At 30.5% G+C, this 22,949-nt stretch overlaps 2 protein-coding genes across 3 annotated transcripts; one reads left to right on the forward strand and one right to left on the reverse strand.

Moving 5' to 3' along the window:
* Nucleotides 1-188: 188 nt before the first annotated feature.
* Sac1 (phosphatidylinositol-3-phosphatase SAC1) lies at nt 189-4,611 on the forward strand. Of its 2 annotated transcripts, none has more exons than XM_089178112.1 (8): nt 189-565; nt 944-1,035; nt 1,104-1,444; nt 1,524-1,635; nt 1,764-2,107; nt 2,174-2,551; nt 2,615-2,782; nt 2,838-4,611. In XM_089178112.1, the coding sequence occupies exons 1-8, from the start codon at nt 528-530 to the stop codon at nt 3,114-3,116; spliced, it is 1,752 nt and encodes a 583-aa protein (XP_089034238.1). In that variant the 5' UTR covers nt 189-527; the 3' UTR covers nt 3,117-4,611. The 2 variants fall into 2 exon arrangements, with proteins under 2 accessions (XP_089034238.1, XP_015172365.1); XM_015316879.2 differs by lacking the exon at nt 189-565 and having other exon boundaries at nt 1,104-1,198; nt 1,266-1,444.
* LOC107064315 (organic cation transporter protein) lies at nt 4,338-7,672 on the reverse strand. Its single transcript, XM_015316880.2, has 6 exons — nt 6,996-7,672; nt 6,730-6,901; nt 6,362-6,620; nt 5,365-5,635; nt 5,057-5,274; nt 4,338-4,993 (listed from the first exon to the last, which is right to left on the reverse strand). Exons 3-6 carry the CDS (start codon nt 6,591-6,593, stop codon nt 4,671-4,673), a joined length of 1,044 nt encoding a protein of 347 aa, XP_015172366.1. The 5' UTR covers nt 6,594-6,620; nt 6,730-6,901; nt 6,996-7,672; the 3' UTR covers nt 4,338-4,670.
* Between the last annotated feature and the right edge of the window lie 15,277 nt (nt 7,673-22,949).

Below are 22,949 nucleotides of genomic sequence, written 5' to 3' on the forward strand. Positions count from 1 at the left end.
AATTACAGTGTTTTTTTGAATATTTATAGATTTGGCTATAAAAAATTTGTATATGTGAATTTTCAATTACATTTGTTCGAAATATAGAAAAAGATTTTAAAAGATTATATAACTTTCTGTAAATTTATAATGTTTACTTGTGTTATTATAATATAATTATAATTATAATATTTTTAATTATTCAAACATTTTTTTCTAAAGTTGCTATTACTAGGTATTTTATTTTGAATTCACGGATTGGTCGAGTACTTTAACATTAGCCAATCATAGAAAACGTCAGTGTATCAAGATAGTGCTACGTAAGAAAGTTGACCGTAACCTAACTACAGTGATTACTTTATTGTAATTTTGACAGATAATGCGAATTTTAACATTAAATTGACATTATTTTATCATAACGTTTTTTTCAGTGTATTTCTATTAATATTCTTATAGTTTCATTTGTCTAAGCGATTACGAACTGCAATACTCATTTTTTTGTGAGACAACATATATTTATAATTTAGCTCTAATACACTTCATGCAATATGAAGTTAAGTACGGATTTGTATGATAACTTATATCTGTAAGTATTTCAATTTTAATATGAGTTGTTAAACTTGTTAAATTTATGTAGGAAATATCTAGAGTTTTTAAGTTTATATAAGCCATTCACACACACACATAGGCCAAAGTGATTTAAATTTCTACTTTTAGAGTGTTTTTTAATTTTAGTGCAGAACTCTTAATTGATGCTTAACTTTCTACATTTAAAATTAATTTTCTTAGTAATGAGCTTAATATCATTAATTAACAAAATTTTATATGACCGTGGAACAATAAATGATATGATAATGTATGTAACTTCAGTAATTTTTTTTACTTTTTGTTTTAGGAAGTTGATCAATTTAACAAATGAATGAGACTCTTGTGCACACAATATCTTATATTTCATTTCTTTCAGGTATGCTACACCAGAGAAATTTTATGTCGAACCAGTGGGTACTAAGGTATTACTTGTAGTTGATAGAGTAAGTCAACAAGTTTATACTCAAGGTAAGTTAGATTTTATATATTCTATTATTTACAATTATGTTGCTAGATAAATTTTTTTCCATTTCTAGTTGGTACTGCCAGCTTAATACCACCTACAGCGAGTCGTAGAAAAATATGGGGAATAGTAGGAAATATTCGCCTCTTAGCGTGTCGTTATCTTATAGTAATTACAGATGCGCTAATGATTGGAACAATAGCAGGCCAACAAATTTATAGAATTGTTTCCACAGATGTGATACCATATTCGAGATCATCTTTACATTTGAGTGAAAAACAAGTACAGAATAATGCTACATATTTAGAGATGGTTAAATCTGTTCTAAATACACCTTACTTTTACTTTAGTTATACATACGACCTTAGTCATACTACACAAAGGCTACATAACACCACACCCGAATTTTTACAAGTTAGTATTATATAGATATTCTAACAGTTTTTCTCTATATATTTAGCATTTGTATTAATGTGTCCATGATTTTCTTTAGATGACACTTCATGATAGGGCAGATCCTCGATTTGTATGGAACTCTTACCTTTTACAAGATTTAACGGCAAGGGTTGAGTTATACAAATTTTGCTTGCCTATTATACATGGATGTATCCTTTTTAAGAAAGTTATATTTTTCAAATGTAGCAGTAATTTTTTTACACATTAGTTTTATTTTTTATAATTAATCTAACAAATTAGTTTAATCAATATATTCCTTGACATTCAATATCTATAGTTGTATCTCTGAACGCTGTTGTTGTCAATAATATTGCATTCAATTGGGGTATTGTTTCAAGGCGTAGTATTCATCGCGCAGGTACAAGACTTTTTTCACGTGGTATAGATTCTACTGGAAATGTTTCTAATTATGTAGAAACGGAACAGTTAATTGAGCTAAATGGATATCGTAGTTCTTTTGTACAAACGCGTGGTTCTATACCTTTATTTTGGTATCAAGCGCCAAATTTGAAATATAAACCTAAGCCACAGTTAAGTGTTCATGAAGATCATCAAACTGCATGTGCCAGACATTTTGATTCTCAGATTTTCCATTATGGAAAACAAATTTTAGTAAACTTGGTAAGTTATGAGATTTTAAATTTATGTATATAATTTTTGTCTAAAGAAATGTATATTTTTTTCTAGATTGACCAACATGGGCCAGAAGCTACATTAGAAAAATCATATCGAGATGTAGTTCAAAGAATTAATAATCAAAATGTACGGTATGAAGCTTTCGATTTTCACGCAGAATGTAGAAGATTAAGATGGGATAGATTAAATATTTTGATGGACCGATTAGCTCATGATCAAGAGCAAATGGGCTATTTCCTTCTCACAAGAGATGGACTATTACTTTCTGCGCAAGATGGTGTTTTCCGTACAAATTGTATTGACTGTCTTGATCGCACTAACGTTGTTCAAAGTATGTTAGCAAAAAGAGTTTTAAATGAAATATTAGCAAAGCTGGAAGTACTTCGAAAAATCGAAGATCATCCCTCTTTTGAGAACCTTTTCAAACAGGTATCTATTGATATGATATAATAAATACATTAGAAAAAGAGAAAACTTCGTTTATTATTTTAGGTATGGGCTGATAATGCAGACGTTATAAGCATACAATATTCTGGTACTGGTGCATTAAAAACTGATTTTACACGAACTGGAAAACGTACAAAATTGGGTGCTTTTAGAGATGGTATCAATTCATTAACAAGATACTATAAAAATAATTTCGCCGATGGTTATCGACAGGTACGTAATTTACTTTGAAATATATGGTTCAATATTAATTTACATATTTTTACAGGATTCATTAGAACTCTTCTTAGGTCGCTATATTGTGCAAGATGGCGAATGTACTTTGATTCAGTGTCCTTTGGAATCCGATCGAAATTGGCGATATGCTACATTCCCACTTGTTTTGCTAATTGCATCATCGATGCTTGTTGCACACATAATTCTCCCCTCTCGATATACTACAGAAGCTTTACTTTATATGTTATTTTGGGGTGCTATGGTTGCTGGAACTTTTGCAACCATTATTCATCATGGAAAGCAATATGTAGATAAACCTAAATTAATATAGAAGGAATATACAATTCCTTTTTAAGACATATGCACTATAATAACTTTATAATTAACAAGGAAAGATAATTTAAATCAAGAAAAGCTTTAACTTCATACACATTTTATTGTTGGGCCGTTAAGTAGAAATACCTTATTGTATGGAAGTTAAAGAGGCATCTGTATATTCTTGCATTCCATATGATTTTTCCTCATGAATTGTAAAACATTATAGTGCATATTTTCATACATTTTAAGATGTACATATATTCTCTATGAGATGGACAAATGTATTGTGGAATTGCTTTTCATTGTTCTTGAGAGGTTATTTTAGGTGTAGGTTTTTTGATAATTTTCAATTTCTTTAGTATTGTGAATACTATATTATGTTTCAAAGATAATTGTTCATCGGGATTGGCTTTACATCTTGAAATAAACTCATCCATCGTATTATATAAAGTTAAGTCCTTAGTTTCTGGTAATACCTGTGTTAGTAAGGCACTTAAAAGCGCTGTAAAGCCACAAATTGAATTTGGCACCCACCATCCATAAATAACCTATAATTGTAATAAAATTATATTTAACATCTTTATTTCGAACGTCCAAATCTTTTGGATTTTAGTGTATTATATATGGTATTGTATCTTACGATAAAAATATTTACTTAGAAAGAAATACAATAATCATAAAAAAAGCATTTGCACTATAAAGTAGAGATATATATTCCTTTTTAAAAAAATTTATATCATATGTTGTGCAATTGCACGATTAAGTAGATTATAATTTTACGTCAAAATATATTTCAGCGTTTATAATATATAACATTTTTAGGTAGATTAATTAAAGCAATTGGTATATATAATAGCACAATGCAATAAAGATTATCAATGAATTTTGGAAAGTCCAAATATGCTTTTTCAGGGATTGTACAATTTTACGTCCCATTTACTATTCTGCACGAAATGGTATTTGGAAATCGTAGTACTGGTATCAATTACTAGAACTTATAATTAGGTTGAAAAATAAATTATGGAAATTTATTTAACGAATTTTCGATATTTTAACTAATTACGAAGAGCAAATAAGCTAAGTATGTATATATAATAATAAATACATTTGTATGTACGTGTGTGTACGTACATAGTAATCATGAATGTGAACCTGTTTTGCATGTATGCATACAAAATTTAATTTATCAACTGCCACGATAAGCAACGTTACGCGAAATATTTCATCAGCCAAATTATTTATAGTCATATACTTGAAACCAAAGTACCTCCTAACTATTTTATATTTGTATCTATTCTAAATCATATTAATGAAGTTAAAAAAAGCTTTGCAGGGAAAAAATATTTTTTAATATATTAATAATACTTTTGCTGTAATAAAATTCAATAGGTAGTAGTATACACTTTAGTATTAATACTTAAAAAAAAAAAAAGAAATAAAATAAAACAGCCGTAAAATACAAACGATGTAGATATTTAATTGTGTTAATAAAAACTTAACAGCGCGTTTATCTGTTTTATTTCTCAAGTTTTAAAAATCCATTATATTTTGAAAAAAATCTTTTCTATTAACTTACAAAATAATCCACAAGGTACGGTGCAAGTGTACTGCCGATGTGTGCCCATGTAGAACTGGTACCTATTGCTATGTTTCTCATAACAGTTGGAAAAAGTTCACTACAGTGTATTATCACAGCAACGTACACGCTACTAACGCAGAGCTTACCAAAAAGAGCCGTGAACATTGTAATCATTTTCAAGTGACTTGGTACAATGAGAAGAATTGCAAATGCTCCGGATGCACATAGAAGTAAAGAGAATGATGTACCTCGCCTACCAATTATATTTAATAGAGGTATGACTATGATGTAACTGAGCCCTTCGGCTACACCTAAAAAAACGATTATAAGCTATGAATGGAAGCCAAAATTTTTAAAGAAAAGTATTAATTTACCAGAAAGTCCGGTGTAAAGATAGGTGTCTATCTTTAAAAGACTAGCGGTAATCAATAATGCGTAATAACTCATAGATGTAGAAAACCAAATGGTCCAATTGAGAATTAATCTAAGACTCATCTCTTTGTTTTTTAAGTATCCTAGACTTTTCTTTAATTCTTGAATACGGGTTAATTTTTTTCCTTTCTGTATCGTGACACTCATTCTTCGTTCAGCACTAACGAAGAAGAAAAATGAGAAGAGATATAGTTGAAGAAATGAAATAGAACGTATTTTAACGACCAATTCGATAAGTTCGAAAACATACATCAGTTGTTGTTGCTCGGGTGTTACAAAATTTTCTACCATCCTCCAAGCACGCGCCTTATGTTTTGAATAATAAAGCCATCTAGGACTCTCCGGTATAGCTAACATATGCAGAATCAGAATGAATGCTGGCAGGGAAATATAAATTTGTAATATTCTCCATTCTCTTATAAAGTATGCAATTATTGCTATTAGTATCATTCCCAATGCATAACTTTGATTGAACATCACTCCTAAAGTGGAGCGCAGATGCGGTGGACATATTTCTATAACTTCAACACAAAGATACATTTTATTGATCATTGATTATTGATTTTTGATAACGATATATAATATATAACTATATACATATATAATATATCTAGGACTTTTTTTACACGATTTATTTTTAAATGAGTTTTTAACACTTTTTATTCGTGTTTCCATGATTTTTTTAATGCTTTCTCCTTGTTTGACACCATATTTTCACATATTTTTAAAAATATTTCGAGTGAAAGTGATTTTTCTTCAAGTATTAAGAAAACATAATTGTTTTCGTATATTGGAGAGTAATCAATTAGTAGATAGTCAATCAATAGAGTAGTCAATTTAAAAAAGATTTTTTTTTAATTTTTAAATACACTTTATCTTTTTTCTTATATGTTTATTAAATAAAATATTGTTATTAAATGCAGTTGCAATAAATGTTGTTATTTAATGCAATATAGATATTTTACATTATTTTTTTTTTATTGTTTGCTTTAGTTTAACATATTTTTTATTTATTTTTAGTAGCAAATCAGTAATTTCACGAATGTTTTTACAGTTTTTTTTTACACGGTACGCTTTCATCGTATAAAAAGAGTCTCAAATGTATATCCACTGAATTTGTATTTTTTGTGATCTATTGAAAATACCATGATTTCACATTTCAATTAAATCATCAGTGACAAACTTGATATTATATATAATATATATTATATTGCATGTATTATATCTAATAATTTGTGTGAACTTACGTATCGAATAAGCTGCTTGATAGATACCGATTCCAGCTACTCCGAGACCAACTCTGCAGATCAGCATGATGATATATTTATGTGTAACGGCAATAATTGGTCCACTAATTATGTAAATCAAACAAGAAGCGAGGTAGGTTATTTTCCTACCATATTTATCAGCTAGCACTCCAAAAACGAAGGCGCCGACGAATTTGCCAACGGAAACTGCAGTTTGAACTGTAGCTTTCATTACTAGACGATCGCATACGATATCCCACTATAAGAAAAGATTTGTAGCTTGTGAATTATGATAATAATTCGTAAGAATTTATAATAGACGAAATAACATGATCGTTATCTTTAATCTTATCATTTTTATATTATACCTCTGGTACGAAAGATGATTTCTCATATTCTATTTCATAAGAAAATTCTTTGCAAGGGATGGTTTTAGGCTTTTGATCGGTGTTCACTTTCTGCAAAGCTGCATCATAGCCTATATTTGCTAGTTCTTCGTAATTCCAATCGTAATATTCGCAGTTGGATAATTCGTCTGGACTAAAAAGAAAGAAAGATTAACTTCGACCGATTTAACGCGACAATTCACGCTGTAAATTTCTTTCTGCATTATTCGATATACAGGTATATATACATATATATACTGTTATTCCATCATTCATACACGCGTGATAATTTATTTACGCCTATAGTGGAGCGAATATAGAATTATGCCCAGATGTATCTTGTGTTTTACATCGTTGATCGTTCGTTCGTAGTACGACGTATCATTTATCACCCTATGAATGCCGCAAAATTTCGTATAACGACGGTAAGAATAAAAGAGAACTGGGCAGGGCATTGTGATCGATACCACTACGTTGCCATCATGATGCAATTTGTCAAGTTTAATGAATACGTCGTTCCTCGAGTTGCTTTGTCCATTCCTCTCTTCTCTTCTCTTCCTACATTCTCTCTCTCTCTCTCTCTCTCTCTCTCTCTTTCCCGATTGTGAATCAGTACGAGAACATATATCTAATTCGATCCTATTGGCATTAGTTCGGATTATCAACCACCTGAGACTGGATACAGCTCGTATTTGCTCGGGCGTCCAATTCGCTTTCTCCAATGTTGGAATCGAGCACCAGTGCTTTGGTGAAACGCTGTAGAAGACGTAGGACATCACGTGGAAACCATTTAGTATACACGATGTGAAACACAGCATAAATAACCAAGCGATAAACCATGTCCTTTTACTGTATCTGCTAAGAGCTATTTCGAAGTCGTCCTTGGTCAAAATGGCATCTATCAGTAGTGGATTCAGTTTTTCTGTCAACGTAATATTATAATTAGTACACGTAATATTATTAACATAACATTTACGTAAATAGTAATATTTAACTTACGTTTAGATATATTCGGAATCATTATTTGTTCTTCCTAAACGTATTTGATTGTGAATTGATTTTGTTGATTATGCAACATTTAATACATACGTTTTGCAATATCTCGCTAACTCTCTAAACTACTCTATTTATAATTGTAATCTTTTAAATAATACAATTATTTATCATTCATCTTATTAATTTTTATTAATTTATGCTAAAATTTAAGATCCATATGAATGATTTATAAATTATTTATTATTAAGGTGTATAGATTTTCAACAACGAATCTTTTACTATAAGGAGTAAATATCGTAGTAAAATATATGTATAAGCTTACGATATACCAATCTGAAAATATCCTAATGAATTAATTGTGATTGGCAGTAAATTTTTTCTTCAATAGTTTATTTACAATACGCTTAAGACAATAAATCTTTTAAAGATTTCGTATTCTTTAAATTGATCGATTCTTGACTAAAACAGGCTTCTTATGTAGTTGCTATGATACGAATTGCTAAACATTTCTCTTATATATTGGTATATGCACATATCATACACATGTACTTTTGTTTTAGAGACCTATATGTCATGATTCAACATGGAAATTAATTTCCATAAGATATCGCATGGCCAATCACACTTTCTTATCTAAAATCTTATTATTTGTGTTAAGGTTACGTGCTAATCCACACGTAAATTCTTTAGGTCTAATACTTAAGGATCTTCAATAATAATGTAAAGTCACGTGTGGTCTTAAAATATGGCTTTATTTATTTTCTACAATACAACTCTCCAATAATTTTCCAATAATTCTAATCATTATAATTCATAACTAATGCGTAAAACGATAATCATCTCATAATAATAACAAATGACGAAATGTACTTGCTATCTTTTTCTGTTTTCCTTAATTATGGGTGGATTGTTTCTTAGAAGTAATTCTTTTTATTTGTATTTTAACTTGAAATTTGCTCTTGATAACGATTTTCTCTCGTTACTTATACCTATTCCAGATCGTTTAGGATCTAATGGAATGAGTAATGGTGGGTTCTCTTTAAAACGGACAAATCTCGCTAGAATAAGGAAATTATTCTGTACTATTTATTTGTATTTTACCTGATCGGGTTGATTGTTAGTACAGCTGTTCGACGAAAGGTATGAAGTACCTTTGTTTGCTTTATCGTTAATACACATATATGTCATACCATAAAAACATAACCTATTGTAAACGCATTAGATTCTTTACAATAAGAAGAATACAAAACGGTTGATCTTCAAGGTTCATACAAATATTGTTTTATTCTTATTAAATTAGTATATTGTAGTTGTTTTTTGGTCAAAGAATTATAGGTTTCTTGTTCAAAAGTTGTTATGTTTCTTGATCGAAATCTGTTGTTGTATGAATGAATGAACTTCTGAATCAAAGGTTCGTGTGTGAATAAATCGGTAGTCCGATTGTTATTACTTGAATTATTTGTCGTGTAAACTCAGGATCGACCAGGAATAAAAAAAGGGAAAGACAAGAATTTTCTCTAAACTATTTTTTGGAAGAGAAAAGAAGGTTCTCCTATTGATCGCGGGTGTGTCTTGTTTTCCTGTATAGAGTGTTTAAATAAATGAACGTGCTGTCCTTCGCATGAGATGACCATTCTACAATATAAGTAAAGGATTTCTAAAATCAACAAATAACAACTCTTATTTGGCTTCGTTTAGGATATTATTTTTGGTTCATTACCTGCTTGGCAAATTCACGAATATTATCTGTTCAGTTGTAAATTCAAATAGAATTAAAATTTTTAAAATTATTTTATAGCCTCTTCTAAACAAAGTTTCATTAAATCCTTAAATTAAAGTATTAGTTTAGTTGTGAAATTATATTTAATAAAAAATACTTACACGATCTATATATAATTTTGGATTTTTATAAACGTTGCAATGCATATTATTATGTAACAAAAAATAGGGCAAAAAAATAATGAAAGATGAACAATAAGAAGAGACGAATCGTAGAAAGAACAAAATAGAAGAAGAAAAAGAAGAAGAAGAAGAAGAAGAAGAAGAATACACGCTAGCGTCATTTCCGAAGGAGGGCAAAGCTTTCTAGTGGCTTTGAGCTTCTGACAAACGGTCCCCCGTAACTGGATTCGTTTTATAAAGTTCCGACGAAACGTGGAGCCTCCTGCTATTAATTGGGGATGGTAACGGACGAGAGTGTGAGAAAGAAAGAGAAAGAGAGAAGGAGAGAGTAACACCGACGACGAAGAAGATGGGAGAGAACAGACTGGAGGTCGACGAGGGTGATTAATTTGATTCAATTACAAACTGAAGCAGATCCGGGGCATCGATTTTATTGCTATCAGCCCCTTTATCTGATTTTCTCACCCCGTGAGCTCAACGTAAAAGAGAGAGAGAGAGAGAGAGAGAAAGAGAGAGAGAGAGAGAGAGGAAGGAAAAAAAAGAAGCGATGAGATTTCACATAGCTTGAATAACTTTTATATTTCCACTTGGAGAGAGATTCTTTCTCTCGACTTTGGTCTATTTTATTTTATTTTCTTTTTTCACGGCTCTCATTTTTTTTTATTACACCAGCATAATAGTTCGAATTAGCTTCCAAAAGGTGTAATCGAGTTCGGCCAAATTTTTCGAAAGGCTTCGTTCGAAGCGAACGTCGTTTAATGCGAAATCATTGCTATCAAGGGGATTTCCCGATCGGATCGATTTTGATATCGTTTTCATTTTAACGAAGAACGTAACTCGCCACTCGCTTCGCTAATATTCTCGTGACATGCTGCGTCGAATATTTTTATTTATTATTTTTTCCTTTCTCTCTTTCTCTCTTTTTTTCACTTTTACAACGTTAATCATAATCGAGTTCGACGGTCGTACGTTGTTTACATCCTAGCGTTAATTATGATATTTGCATATAGATAGAAATATGATGGTTTGACGATGAATTTGTCGAGTTTCTTTTTTTTTTCATTTTTTCAGTTCTTTATTTCTTTTTTGAGAAAAAATAAATTTTTAAGTAAATAAGTAAATAAATAAAAAAAAATAATAATTATAATAACAATAAGAACAATAATAATATAAGAATAATAATAATAGTAGGGATTTGACCTATCGGATAATCCATGGATTATAGTAATGCAAATCGAATATTCCAGCTTGATAATAAAGTAATTAAAAACGAAAATGCTTGATTATTTTTCGCGTTAAGCAGCTTTTGCAGTTGCATTGGAGAGACTATGTTGATTCGAGTTTAAAAGACCACTCGTAAATACATACACTATGCGTTGAAATCGTATCAGGCTTCATCGGTGTTTTTCTTTTTTCTTTTTCTTTTTTCTTTTTTAGTCACCTCTGTTTCGCATGAGTTTGGAAAGAAAATTATCGACGATTAGAAATAACCTGTTGTTATTTTTTTTAGACTTTTGTTGGAAAAACAAATCATATTTTTTAAAACTTATAGCATAGTTTTCTTATAAATAATTCATTTATTTCAACGAAGTTGAAAAATTTTAAAGAACACTAACATAATTTTATCTTTTTATTCAATTATGATATAAAAACAAATATATTACTGTTAAATTTTTCGATTCTTTATTTCAATATCTTTATTTACATCGTTCTTTCTAACATATCCATCTACATTCTCTATTCTTACACCCTTAGTTCAACCCATCATTACAAAATATTTTTGTTCAACCTTTCTGATATCACTCATGTCCTAATGAATACTCACACAACACTCACATACTCTCTTCTTTTTTTAGATACATACTTTTACATTCTTCATAGTAACAGAGAATTATATTTCTTATACTTTTACCTAAACAGAAAAAATATCTTCGTTTATCTTAGAATATCTATTTACATTTGTAGGAAAGTCGTTTTTACATTTTCTAGAATCACGTATTTTCTCTTAATATGTGAAAAACGTATTTATTCTATTCTTAAAATAGTACTTAAAAACTAACTAAAAGAAAACCATTGGAGTACATATCAAATGTACACATGACGCAAATAAATTTACTTAATATTTTAACAATTACAAATCTTGAGTTCAAAAAAACACGTGTTACGTTTATATTTTGTATTATTTTGTAAATTATTTTTCGGTTTCATTTTATTGCATTTTTTCGATATGACATATTACAATAAATATAAGTTCTTAAGTTTTTAAAAGTAAGTAAAAAATAGAACAAGAAAAAAATTTTGTAAATGTATATATTTAAAAAACATTTTAAAAACTGCATAAATAAACATACATAAAAAGGAATTTTAAAAAGATTTATCTAGCTCTCATTTAAATAAATAATTAATTTAGAGACACACTGTCTACACCTACATTATATTAACTATAGCCACACTCTTAGGAAACTTTAATTAAACTAATTGTAAGAGATACAAAATACGTATAAGTATATGAGTATGTAATTTGAAAGTTTCATGGTGTTATCGATGATTAATTATTCTCTCTTGTATATTATATTTTCATAACTTTGATTACGTTTTAATTTTTCTTTCATAAATTTGTTAATTTGAATTTGATTGGATTACGATATTTATAGAGATAATATTCTAGTTAAAGTAATATCATTATCAAAGATTCGTATTGTCGAAACAGTAATATACCATAGAAGAAAGATAGAGAGTATTCAGTAGCGATAAGAGAAAGACGTATGACATTATGTTGGACGTTCGTGTTTCGCGCGCATACATTTGTGTTTCTACGCACGCGGAATATCCGTAGGTGGTATATACGTACGTCCGTTACATAGCTACTTACAGTAGATTCGGTGATACATGGAGGTCGCACCTAAATTTCCCGTGGGAGTCATGCGTCTCTCTACTCTCTCGGCAACCTTCTCTCTCTTATGCTTTCGAGCTTTCCCTAACGGCTTCCTCGCTTCCTCAGGATCTTTCTTCTTCGTTGTTGCTTCTCCTAACATTACTCCTACTTCGTTCTATTTTTCTATATCTTTTTCTTTTTATTTCTTATAAAGGTACACACACAACATACTCAGACAGACACAAGCAAATAAGTGTGTGTACTGTATGTTATAAGATTTCTTCGAGTATGTTTGTATACAATTAACTCTTAGAATGTATGTGTACGTGTACGTGTCTTACAATTAAGTCTTAACAAGTCTCCAGGCACTGCCTCAATATTACCAGTATGTTGCTATGTGCTTTCGTTTGTTCGAATGGATTGAATTCGTTGACTCATATTCCTCAATTTCCACATGGGAATATTCTTGAATTGCAAGCAGAACATGATCGCTCTCAAATAGTTTGGTTTTTCTCCTATTTCCTAGAAATAAAGTTGAGAAATACTTTTTTCATTCTATTTATATTCTAACTTCTCATTGTTCTGACGTACTTACTCTCTCTCTCTTTTTTTTTTCAACGGATGAACTATTTGAATCGAGGTACATACATATGTATGTATATACGTTCGTATATATGTACATACATATGTATATAAAAGGTCGAAAACGATGGGATCCAAAAATCGTTGAGGATTTTAGGAAGCTGCGTATTTTTTGCTGTCGGTTTTTATGAATTTTCTACCTCGCGTTTCATGCCTTTCACTTGTTACGACATATACACTATATCTTCTCTTTTGAAGGTTGTCAAGTATGAAAATTCGGAGAAGTAATATCTAAGAAGAGAGAAAGAAGCAGACAGGCACAGTATAGCTCAGCTCCTTCGTCTTGTCTAGTATATCTTCCAAAATAGTTTAGTATTTAACGAGTTTCACAGTACTTGCTTGTAATGCGCTTCAGCGCTCTGTGTTCCATTGTAAGTAGCTTTTCTCAAAACGACTTGAAGAAATATAAACTCTAACGTGTCATAAAATATTTCTTCTTTTTTCCTCTCTGTAATAGATAGAATAAATATCTTTAAATTGGGTAACGCTTAAACCGATCGATTTTCATTTCCGTTTTGGATACAATTTTTTAAAGATTCACATTTACTTTGGATATCAAAAGTATCGTTTTTAATTTTTTTTTGTTTTTTCTTTTTTCCATCGACCACTCGTTTTTATTACTTTCATTTCTTAAGGTAGGTACACGTAAAAGGATTGGTATTTTTTCCTTTTCTTTCTTTTCTTTTTATATGCAAACGATGATACATTTTCGCGTCGAGTTCCTTCTCAAAGGGGATTAAAACTTGTGGGGATTAAAAAGGTAGGAGAGAAGGAAAATGCAAAACTCGTGTCGCGATGGAAGAAATGACTACGCGAGAGGTTGCATCGGAAAGTGTTCCAACATTTAGAATGATCCTATAGGGAAAAAGATTATCTTTTTCCATTCCTCGATATTCCACGTTTCCGCTTTTTTATCTCGCAAAATCCATAAAGGTAATGAATATTACTGTGTATTCCAACTCTTTTCGTAAAGTTAATTAATTTTAATATGTTTTCCATCAAATATTAATAGAATTGCATCTTCAATGGAATCGACAAATCAATATAAGATTTTGTGACAGGAAAATAGAAAAAGTAACGTCCTCGACACATATTATTTTAATTATAATCGTCCGTATTGTCCTTGTAAGTATTTTGTAAGAGTTATTGACAGCACTGACCCTTGAGAAAATTAAAAAGTTTAGTAACCTGGATATCTGATTCGCAGATTTGAAAATACCGACTTTGCGGTATATTTATAAGAATAATACCTAGTACTAATTGTTCGTAATGTTTCTATTTTCTAATGTTAAGTATCTATCGCTTAATTATATTTTTTTTTCCTTACATTAAAATGTTAATGAAAGACGTGGATAATGAGCTAGATTTTTAAGGAGCTATAATAGATTTTCTGACTAATATGATGTTCATCGATTAGTCATGTAGGTTTATTGTGTCTATATATATGTTTTGTTTCATATCCATAGTATGTATTTAATGTATATATATTATACATGCAGTGTATTATTGTCTTTGTTTGTAGAAATTGTTTTTAATTTTCTTATCTATAAAACATTTTTTTATGCTGTCACCATAAACTATATCCACATCTTTTTAAATTTATTGATAAACAATTTTCGTAAATGTAAGTATCGACGAAATACAAATTATATTTCACTATCATTAATATTTGAGATATTCGTTATTCTCATCAATAATCACATATTGTTATAGCTCGTTTCTTTTAATAATATGATAACTTTATTAAACATACATTATCGATCCAATAAAAAAAAACATGTATGTATATCACATAAGTTAGAAGTGAAACCTTTAAATAAACAAGTTTCGAGGATAATTTATTATACAATATTATTATATTTTTTGTACTTTTAATTTGTAATTATTTATTTAATTATTAATTTAATTATAAAAATGTGCATGTGTGCCTGTATGAATGCAACCCTCCAAACACGCTTTGAAAGTGTTGCTTGTGAGCGCCATCTACTGGGACGGAATTTTTTTGCAGTCAAAACTATTAATACACATATGTATGACGGGTTGCCTATCTTTCGTACTAAATTCCGTTCCGACAGATGGCGCTCGCAAGAAACATTTTCAAAGTGGTCTGGAGGGTTGCATTCATACAGGCGCGCATTTTTTTATTAGTTACAAAGAAAGTAAATAATAAAACATTTTAAAAAATGTTTGCAAATAAAATATTTTTATAAATAACTATAAAAATTGAACTCTAATATTGTAATTAATTTATGCAAATTTTTAGAATAATATTTAATATTTTATTTGAAATAAAAATAAAAAAATCATGTGTGCAAATCACACGTGTTAAAAGTGAAACCTTAAAAAAACCAAGTTTCGAGAGAATGAGACGAATGCAGTGTATCAAGAGTAAGATAATTGTAGGATTTTTTTATTATAATATTGTTACCATATATATCAAAGGGAACCGGTATGATCTTGGGATGGGAGTAGCTGACAAAAACTATCACTTTCCAAATTCTATCAATTAAGATAGAATGCCGAATGCGATAGCCATAGATAGAAACAAATATATATATATATATATATATATATATATATATATATATATATATATATATATGTATATATATATAATATGTGTGTGTTGGGATTATCTATAATATGATAATTTCATTAAACATACATTATCGATCTAATAAAAAAATAAGATAAACGAAGAGATAGGCTCGTTAATTGTAAAGCTCTTTGATGTTTTTGAGATATCACATTTCGCGTTTAGGATAGGCAGTAAGGAGAGAACGGTGATACCCATTTCTTGTCTTGGTGAGAAAGCTTGGCGCGTATTAACGTCGTCCTAGGAAGGAAGTATACTTACCAGGGAAGCGCATTAACTTCGTTCGTTTACGTATCTACTTGCCATCACGAGTCTAACGCGTACGTATATAGTAGATATAGGTATGTCTCTTCTTCTGGTGCTCCTAACAATAAGAGAAGAAGATACGGCACTCGGCCCTTCTAACGGTGCTCTCGCGTCGTTTTACGCGGCTCTTCTCTTTCGAAACACACGAGCATAATCATGCGACGTTGCGAGAAATATACGTCCTGAGTGGTTCGTGAGCTATCTAGAAGAAGAAGAAGAAGGAGAAGAAGAAGAAGAAGAGTGAGATAGAGAAAATGAGAGAATGGAAGAGAAAGAGAGCAGAAGGAAGACGTACGAAGGGGTATTCTCATATATAGACAAGCGAAGAGATGACAGAGGGTGAAGAAGGGGTGGAACAGTGGGGGTATACGAAGAGAGTCGGGCTAAAAGGTACGAAGAAGGAGTACTTTGCTCGTAACATCGAATAGAACAGGAACATAAAACGTTGGGTAGGAGGGTACTGTTAGGAGCGCGTTGGTCTCCTGCAATTTCCTCAGGATCAACAAACTCAGTCCCGTCGGCTTATTAACTTTTATGAGGGGCGATCGTCGAGAGGTAAAAAAGTTGCGAATGCTATGGTATACTCGTTTTTCTCTCTCTCTTTCCCTCTCTCATTTCCTTTTTTTCTCATTTTTTCTTTTTCTTTTTTTATATCATTCGTTTTCTTTTACTTTTTTTATCTAGACCCCAAGAGATCCGAGTGTCTTCAAAAAATTTCGGAGGGATTCTTCTATTCGAGTCGGACCAATTCGAGCTGCTTTACTCGTAAAATCATTGACGATGTGGCTCTATAATTTTTAAGATACTTATGAACTTCTTGAAATTCTTGAAAAATACTTTCTTGTGGTAGGTATTCGTATTTTTATAATATCGTGAGAATTTTGCGAGGGGTTGTTTTAGGATCGTTACGCTTAATTGTATCGATATGGTTTTAATTTATTTTTAGTTTCTTTTTTTTTTGTATTATTTGTGCTTTGATTTCATTCGAACGTGAAAAATCTGTACGAATAGTTTTCCCGAAGAAATACATTTTATCGACATTTTTTTTTGTTTACTCGAATCCATTGGGCCAGGTGTGCTTCGCTAATTGCATCAACGTAAATGATACCAGATGAAAGAATTTTTTTTTTTGCGCGTTTCGCTATATGTACTACATAACTATATATATATATATACGTATATGTATCATTGGTAACGTTGTGCAATTTATCGAGTGTAAGCGAATATCGTTTTAAAAAGGGAAAATTTATTTCTAATTGGGTCGCGTCATACCGTTTTATAATAGATACAAATTTTCTCATCAGACGTATTCACGAACGAAGTTTACTGTTGTTTATCCCTTGGGATAGATTTACTAGTGAACATTTCTCAGATTTATTCACTTTAAAAGAAAAAAAGGAAGAAAGAAAACATTTAAGTTTAGCTTGAGTTTTTTTTTAATTAATTTACATAAACGTTACGATAGAGAGAGACGTTCATTTGTTTTAAATTATATATTAAAAACGAATAAGCAATTAACAGATTGTGGAAAAATTTATATGCCAAAAATATCAAACGTTTGATCAAATTTAAAATGTTTTTATCAATATTTGTATCTATTACTTTTACCGTCCTTTAAAAAGTTCTTTTGAAGGTTTCAAATATATATCTTTGATTATTTTTCGACAGAAACTGTAGCACATTTCATATTAAACTTGACTCGCATTAAAAAAGTAAAAGACAAAAAAAAAAAGAAGAAAATAAATGCGTGGGACATGGACAGGAATAATTAAATGTAATGCTTTTAATAGGAATGGCGCGTGCTCTTTAAAAGACGAAAGTATAATTTCGTAAAAAGCGTAGACTCATAATAAAATAAAAAGAGAGTAAAAGAAAGAAAAAAAGGAAGAGGGGGAGAGAGAGAGAGAAAAAAGAAGCTATCGAAACGTGACCTGAGCAAAAACGTAAGAAATTACAGTAGTTTGGTAATTAGATTGCCAATTTTCTTCACATAAATGAATATTTTTTTTGGAAAGTAATAATAATTTGAAACGTAAATAAGATATTGTTAGTTTTTGTATATACACTATTTATGTTGCATATTTTATATTTTACATATATTTTTTTAAGTTTTCGTGAGAAAGTATATTTTAGTTTTTGCCATATTTATTTTTAAAATCCTAAATTATTCACTGAAGTTTCGGATCAATATGTTGCAAGTTAAATCAAAATCTCGATATTAAATAATCTTTAGAAAATGACAACAAATATAATTAAGATGTTTTTGAATCTAAAAATGTGTGATAACTTAATGATATATCTAAATGCATATCTTATTTTTAATTATTTTGAAATGTAATGTAGTTTTGAAAGGAAACTTCTGAAATTATATTATAAATCGCTAAAATTGAAAAAGGCAAAATTAACAAATTGAACTAGAGTAGATTCAACAAGCTTTGTTTTTAACGATCATTAGTAAACATTAAAGTTATCATTATTATAGTATGTTTTTAAATGTATTTATTACATCTATCAAATATTTTTGTATATCTTTTGTTAGATTACTGCATATATTTATATATTTACTGTATTTTTATATTTTACATATATTATTTGCATATTTTAACGTATTTTAAGTGCATAAATATCCACAGTCCGCTGATAATATTATCAAAAGAAAGAAAAAATAAAGAAAAAAGGGGGGAAAAAATATGGGAAGAAATGGATGCAAAATTCCATTGAAAAAGTTTTATTTCACAAAACTTCGGTCGGCCATAGTCGACTACGTAAATTTCACAGATATTTACGTGCAAATATCGCGTTCGTTTTTCTCTTGGAACGATGAAGTTTCTTTCTTAGCGTTTGCACATAAATCTCTCGTGGAAATTTTTGCGGCCGTGGCAAAAGGGAAGTATATCTTCATTTTCTATCGTCGAGTTTCGCCACAGGCTTTCTTGGTCCTTTGGGCTTCTTCTACCTTCAAACTAATTCGTAGGCGATCTTTCTACAGGAACATTGTATTCTAGCACCAATTCATGAATTAAACAACGTGAGCTAACTCCACATCTATAAGCTATTTTGTTTGTGGTTTCTACTGCATGTGAGGAAACGCGTTAAAGATGTGCGAATACTACTTCCTTTTACTCATGGGGGAATTCAAGAAAGGGAAAAATAGAGGAAACAAAATAGAGAACGATGGTATCTGACCAATTATGTACGACCCACTAGAAGCATTGGTCCATTTGAAGATACGCAATGTTCTTCGTTCTTGAATCTCCTGAGCTATCCTTCAAGGCACCCTTTTCTGAGCAAAAGGCTCTTTATCCTTTTTTCCTTTTTTTCTTCTTATAAAATAAAAGAATTTCAATTTGTGAAAAATATCACATATAAAATTAGGCCTAATGAAAAACTTCATTAAGGCCATGAACCAAACTGGTGAAGCATTTCTCTATTTGTTCAAGAAATTTCCACGTTTAGTGATGCGAAAATAAAAGTAGGGATTTTCGTGGGTCTCCAGATACGCAAACTGTACAAAGATGAGCATTTCAACACCATCCTGACAGGTGATAAAAAGTTAGTTTAAGATGCCTTTGTTCAAGTGTCAATAAATTTTCTAGGAAATAAAAAAGCAGGAAACTATAAGGATCTTATGGCAAATCTTCTGCACTACTACAATAGATTGGGGTGCCACATGTTCATAAAGTTACATTTCCTAGATTCCTACTTGAACTTCTTTCCTGATAATTGGTTGTGCTATAACCGATGAACACGGGGAACACTTCCACCAGCACATTTCGAACATAGAAATGAGATACCAGAAAAAATGGAGTGCATCAATATTAGCCGATTGCTGCTGAATAATAATCAGGGAATCACCAGCAAAAAACTACAAACGCTTGGTAAAGCGATTGCACCTTCAGTGAACTTCCTCCGAGGGATAACACCAAGATAAATACATGAATATGCTTGTATAGGCAACAAAGTAAAGTTATCATAACTTCAAAACGAGAGCTAATTTTGTAATGTCATAAAAATCTTCGTTATCAGCACACCCGAAAACATAAAGAATAACAGTTTTCATGCCAGTTACAGAAAAAAAGTAAAATGTTATTGGCTAGTGTCATGGACGAAAAATGATGTGATCATGGTAACTCGTTTATTTGAAACTTTCTAAGAATATATAATTCAAATGCAAAAATAACGTATCTCTACGTAGGTAAACATTTTTTGCATCGGTTTATTTTAATTTTACTCTACGTAGGAGTACGAGGTAAATATGATTTTTAAATAAGGATGTTATTGCATATATTGTAATATTTCATTTAAACGATTCCCTATTGTTTGCATCTGCTTTCATCGGTATTTATGTGAAGTAATTTGATGACTGTGGCTGTTGTAGTAATTGCAACTTTTGAATTTGCATAAGAATGAACCTTGGTAACAAAAAGTCGATCGAAGAAGGTTTTTATTAGTTGTATAATATAATAATATTATTTTAATATAATATACAGTTTTATGTATTGCACAAAGCTCATCTTTTCGTACAAAGCAAAAAATTACTACTATTTTTTTTGATAATGCTCTACTTTCCAATCGACACCATATTAGAATGTATTCCCTATCTTCATCGCTTGTCTATTTATATATTGTCTAGCCGAGACTAATCGAATATCGTTTACTTTAAATTTTGAAAATACGGTTATTGCCCAACCATAAATAAACTCTAGTAATAAGTCGAATACAAATATTTACTGACGATTTTGAAGTTCAGTCGTTATCTTAGAATAGCCTTGAATTTTATAAATTTCAAATTCTTGTAATATTGGTTTTAATGAATTTATCTTTTATTAATATATTTATTAATATATATATTTAAAAAAGAACATTTTAATATATCATTTTACACGTATTATATACATAATCGTACGTGTTAAATAGGTCTTTTGTGAAGGGATTTGTGTAAATCTACTAAGATAATGATAAAATAGAAAGAAGAGGCTATTTTTAAAGCGATTACTCTAATGGTAGCTCTGGATGACATTGTGGTTTATCTCTTGATGTTCCTATATCGACGAAAACGGTAGACGAGTACGACGTAAAGAAACAGCTTGAAGAGGAAGGGAAGGAAAAGTTCAGATTAGGAGCTTTACTTCAGAGTCCTTCGTCAAGGACGATCGTGCTCGTTTAGCCGCTTAGCCTCGATCTTCCGGGCTTTACAATTAAGCTACCGCGTTTCCCGGTGACGTACATCGTGAGGGAAAGCTTTCTCGTAATTATGTTACGTCATTAAGGACATTGTTAACCCTTGGGAATATTCGTGAACGTTGAAATCGTCGTTTTGCGGTTACTGTTGCTCCTTTTGCTAAGAAATATAACCATATCTAATACTCGATTTCACTTCGATACGAACCAAATGGATCCTTCCTAATTGTATTTTCTCCTTGGATATCCGGTTAATAAGATAAAATTGAGAAGGTAAAGGAAAACGAGAAATGGAGAATAGCAAAGATGAAGATATTCGAATGCTTGATTTGTAAAGATTTTATTACAGTGTACATGCACGCTTGTTAAAAGTTTTGTATTGTTATACGAAATGGTCACCCTTGAGAATTCGTTAAAAGTTAGTTGAATAGATTTCATAGACAAGATAAAGGGTCTAAATATAAGAGCTTATTGTTTATTTGGGATTTTAGACATCCTCTATGAATACTCAGCTTAACAAAATTTCGTATATAAGCCGGCTTATAAATTTAAGAAAATTTAAAAACATTCGTCCTATAAGTTTACTTATGAAATATTTATTTCATAATCATAATTCAATGCTGTCACTTCATACAAGGGATTTCACATAAAATAGTTCAAGTATATTCTAGGACCAATTGTATCAAATAGATGACCTGCAAATTTAAAATACAACTCGTGTCTCGAAGTTTGAGTCATGGATAACACATTAAATACGTTTAATTGTTTATTCACTTAAATTTTGTTGTAAAAAACATTTTTTTATTTTGCCCGCACAGCCTATACTGTATGATACTCGAACTAAATTTAGTGGTCAGTGTTCATATATGAGTTACATGTAACTATTCTAAACGAATAAATGGACACACATTTAACCAGTCAAGAATACCTTTCCATTCACGTTCATCGTCTTTTTTACTCTCTTACTTTCTTTTTTATTAATTTTTCTATCCGATTTGCCGAATGATTAATTACTTCGGCGAGTTTTAAAATCAATCAACTCAAAATTTTATCAAGATTCAAGATATGTTAGTTTAACATTATGAATTTCATATTTTTATATGAATAAAAAGTGTGATTTCCGCATGCAAAATATTTATTTGATTTAACGTCATAATAATAAATTAATGCGAAAATTCTAAAATTGTTTGTTTCTTTTAATATCAGTTTTCTTCTTACTGAACATCGAATACGCTCGCTCACTTTTAGATTATCCAGCAACCCGTGAAGTTTCGCATCAAGGAAGCGTAATTTTCATTCTAACGAGAGTTCGTTACATGTTCGAGATTAGCTCGAAGCTCTTCTTCACGGTTTTCGAGTCCGATCTGCAGCATATCTACGTACTACCGATCGGTTACGAGCCGCTTGTGAAACGAGAGAAATTCTCGAGGCCTCCTTTAACGTGAAGAAGATTTCATTGCAATCAGCTACGTTCATGTTTCTATCGTACATAGCGTAACGAAATTTAAGTAGCATGAAGAAAAGAAGGCAAGAAGGGAAGGAGAGATAGAACGTGAGAAATAGAGAGATAGATAGATAGATAGATAGATAGATAGATAGATAGATAGATAGAGAGAGAGAGAGAGAGAGAGAGAGAGAGAGAGAGACAGAAAGAAAGAGTGAGATGAACAGATCAACGGCCGAGAATAACCAATCTAATTTGTG

The sequence above is a fragment of the Polistes dominula genome, unplaced genomic scaffold (assembly GCF_049000335.1).
Source record: "Polistes dominula isolate Pdom_NZ unplaced genomic scaffold, Pdom_raw_medaka contig_77, whole genome shotgun sequence".
Classification (NCBI taxonomy): Eukaryota; Metazoa; Arthropoda; class Insecta; order Hymenoptera; family Vespidae; genus Polistes; species Polistes dominula.

What these genes read in the sequence shown, in the direction of transcription:
- Sac1 (XM_089178112.1), top strand. Translation starts at nt 528, where the DNA reads ATGAAGTTAAGTACGGATTTGTATGATAACTTATATCT. An exon ending in TCAACAAGTTTATACTCAAG is followed by an intron (nt 1,036 to 1,103) that starts GTAAGTTAGATT and finishes TTCCATTTCTAG; the next exon opens with TTGGTACTGCCAGCTTAATA. An exon ending in TCGCCGATGGTTATCGACAG is followed by an intron (nt 2,783 to 2,837) that starts GTACGTAATTTA and finishes ATATTTTTACAG; the next exon opens with GATTCATTAGAACTCTTCTT.
- LOC107064315 (XM_015316880.2), bottom strand. Translation starts at nt 6,593, where the DNA reads ATGAAAGCTACAGTTCAAACTGCAGTTTCCGTTGGCAAATTCGTCGGC. An exon ending in CCCGAGCAACAACAACTGAT is followed by an intron (nt 5,275 to 5,364) that starts GTATGTTTTCGA and finishes CTTCTTCGTTAG; the next exon opens with TGCTGAACGAAGAATGAGTG. An exon ending in TCTTTACACCGGACTTTCTG is followed by an intron (nt 4,994 to 5,056) that starts GTAAATTAATAC and finishes TCGTTTTTTTAG; the next exon opens with GTGTAGCCGAAGGGCTCAGT.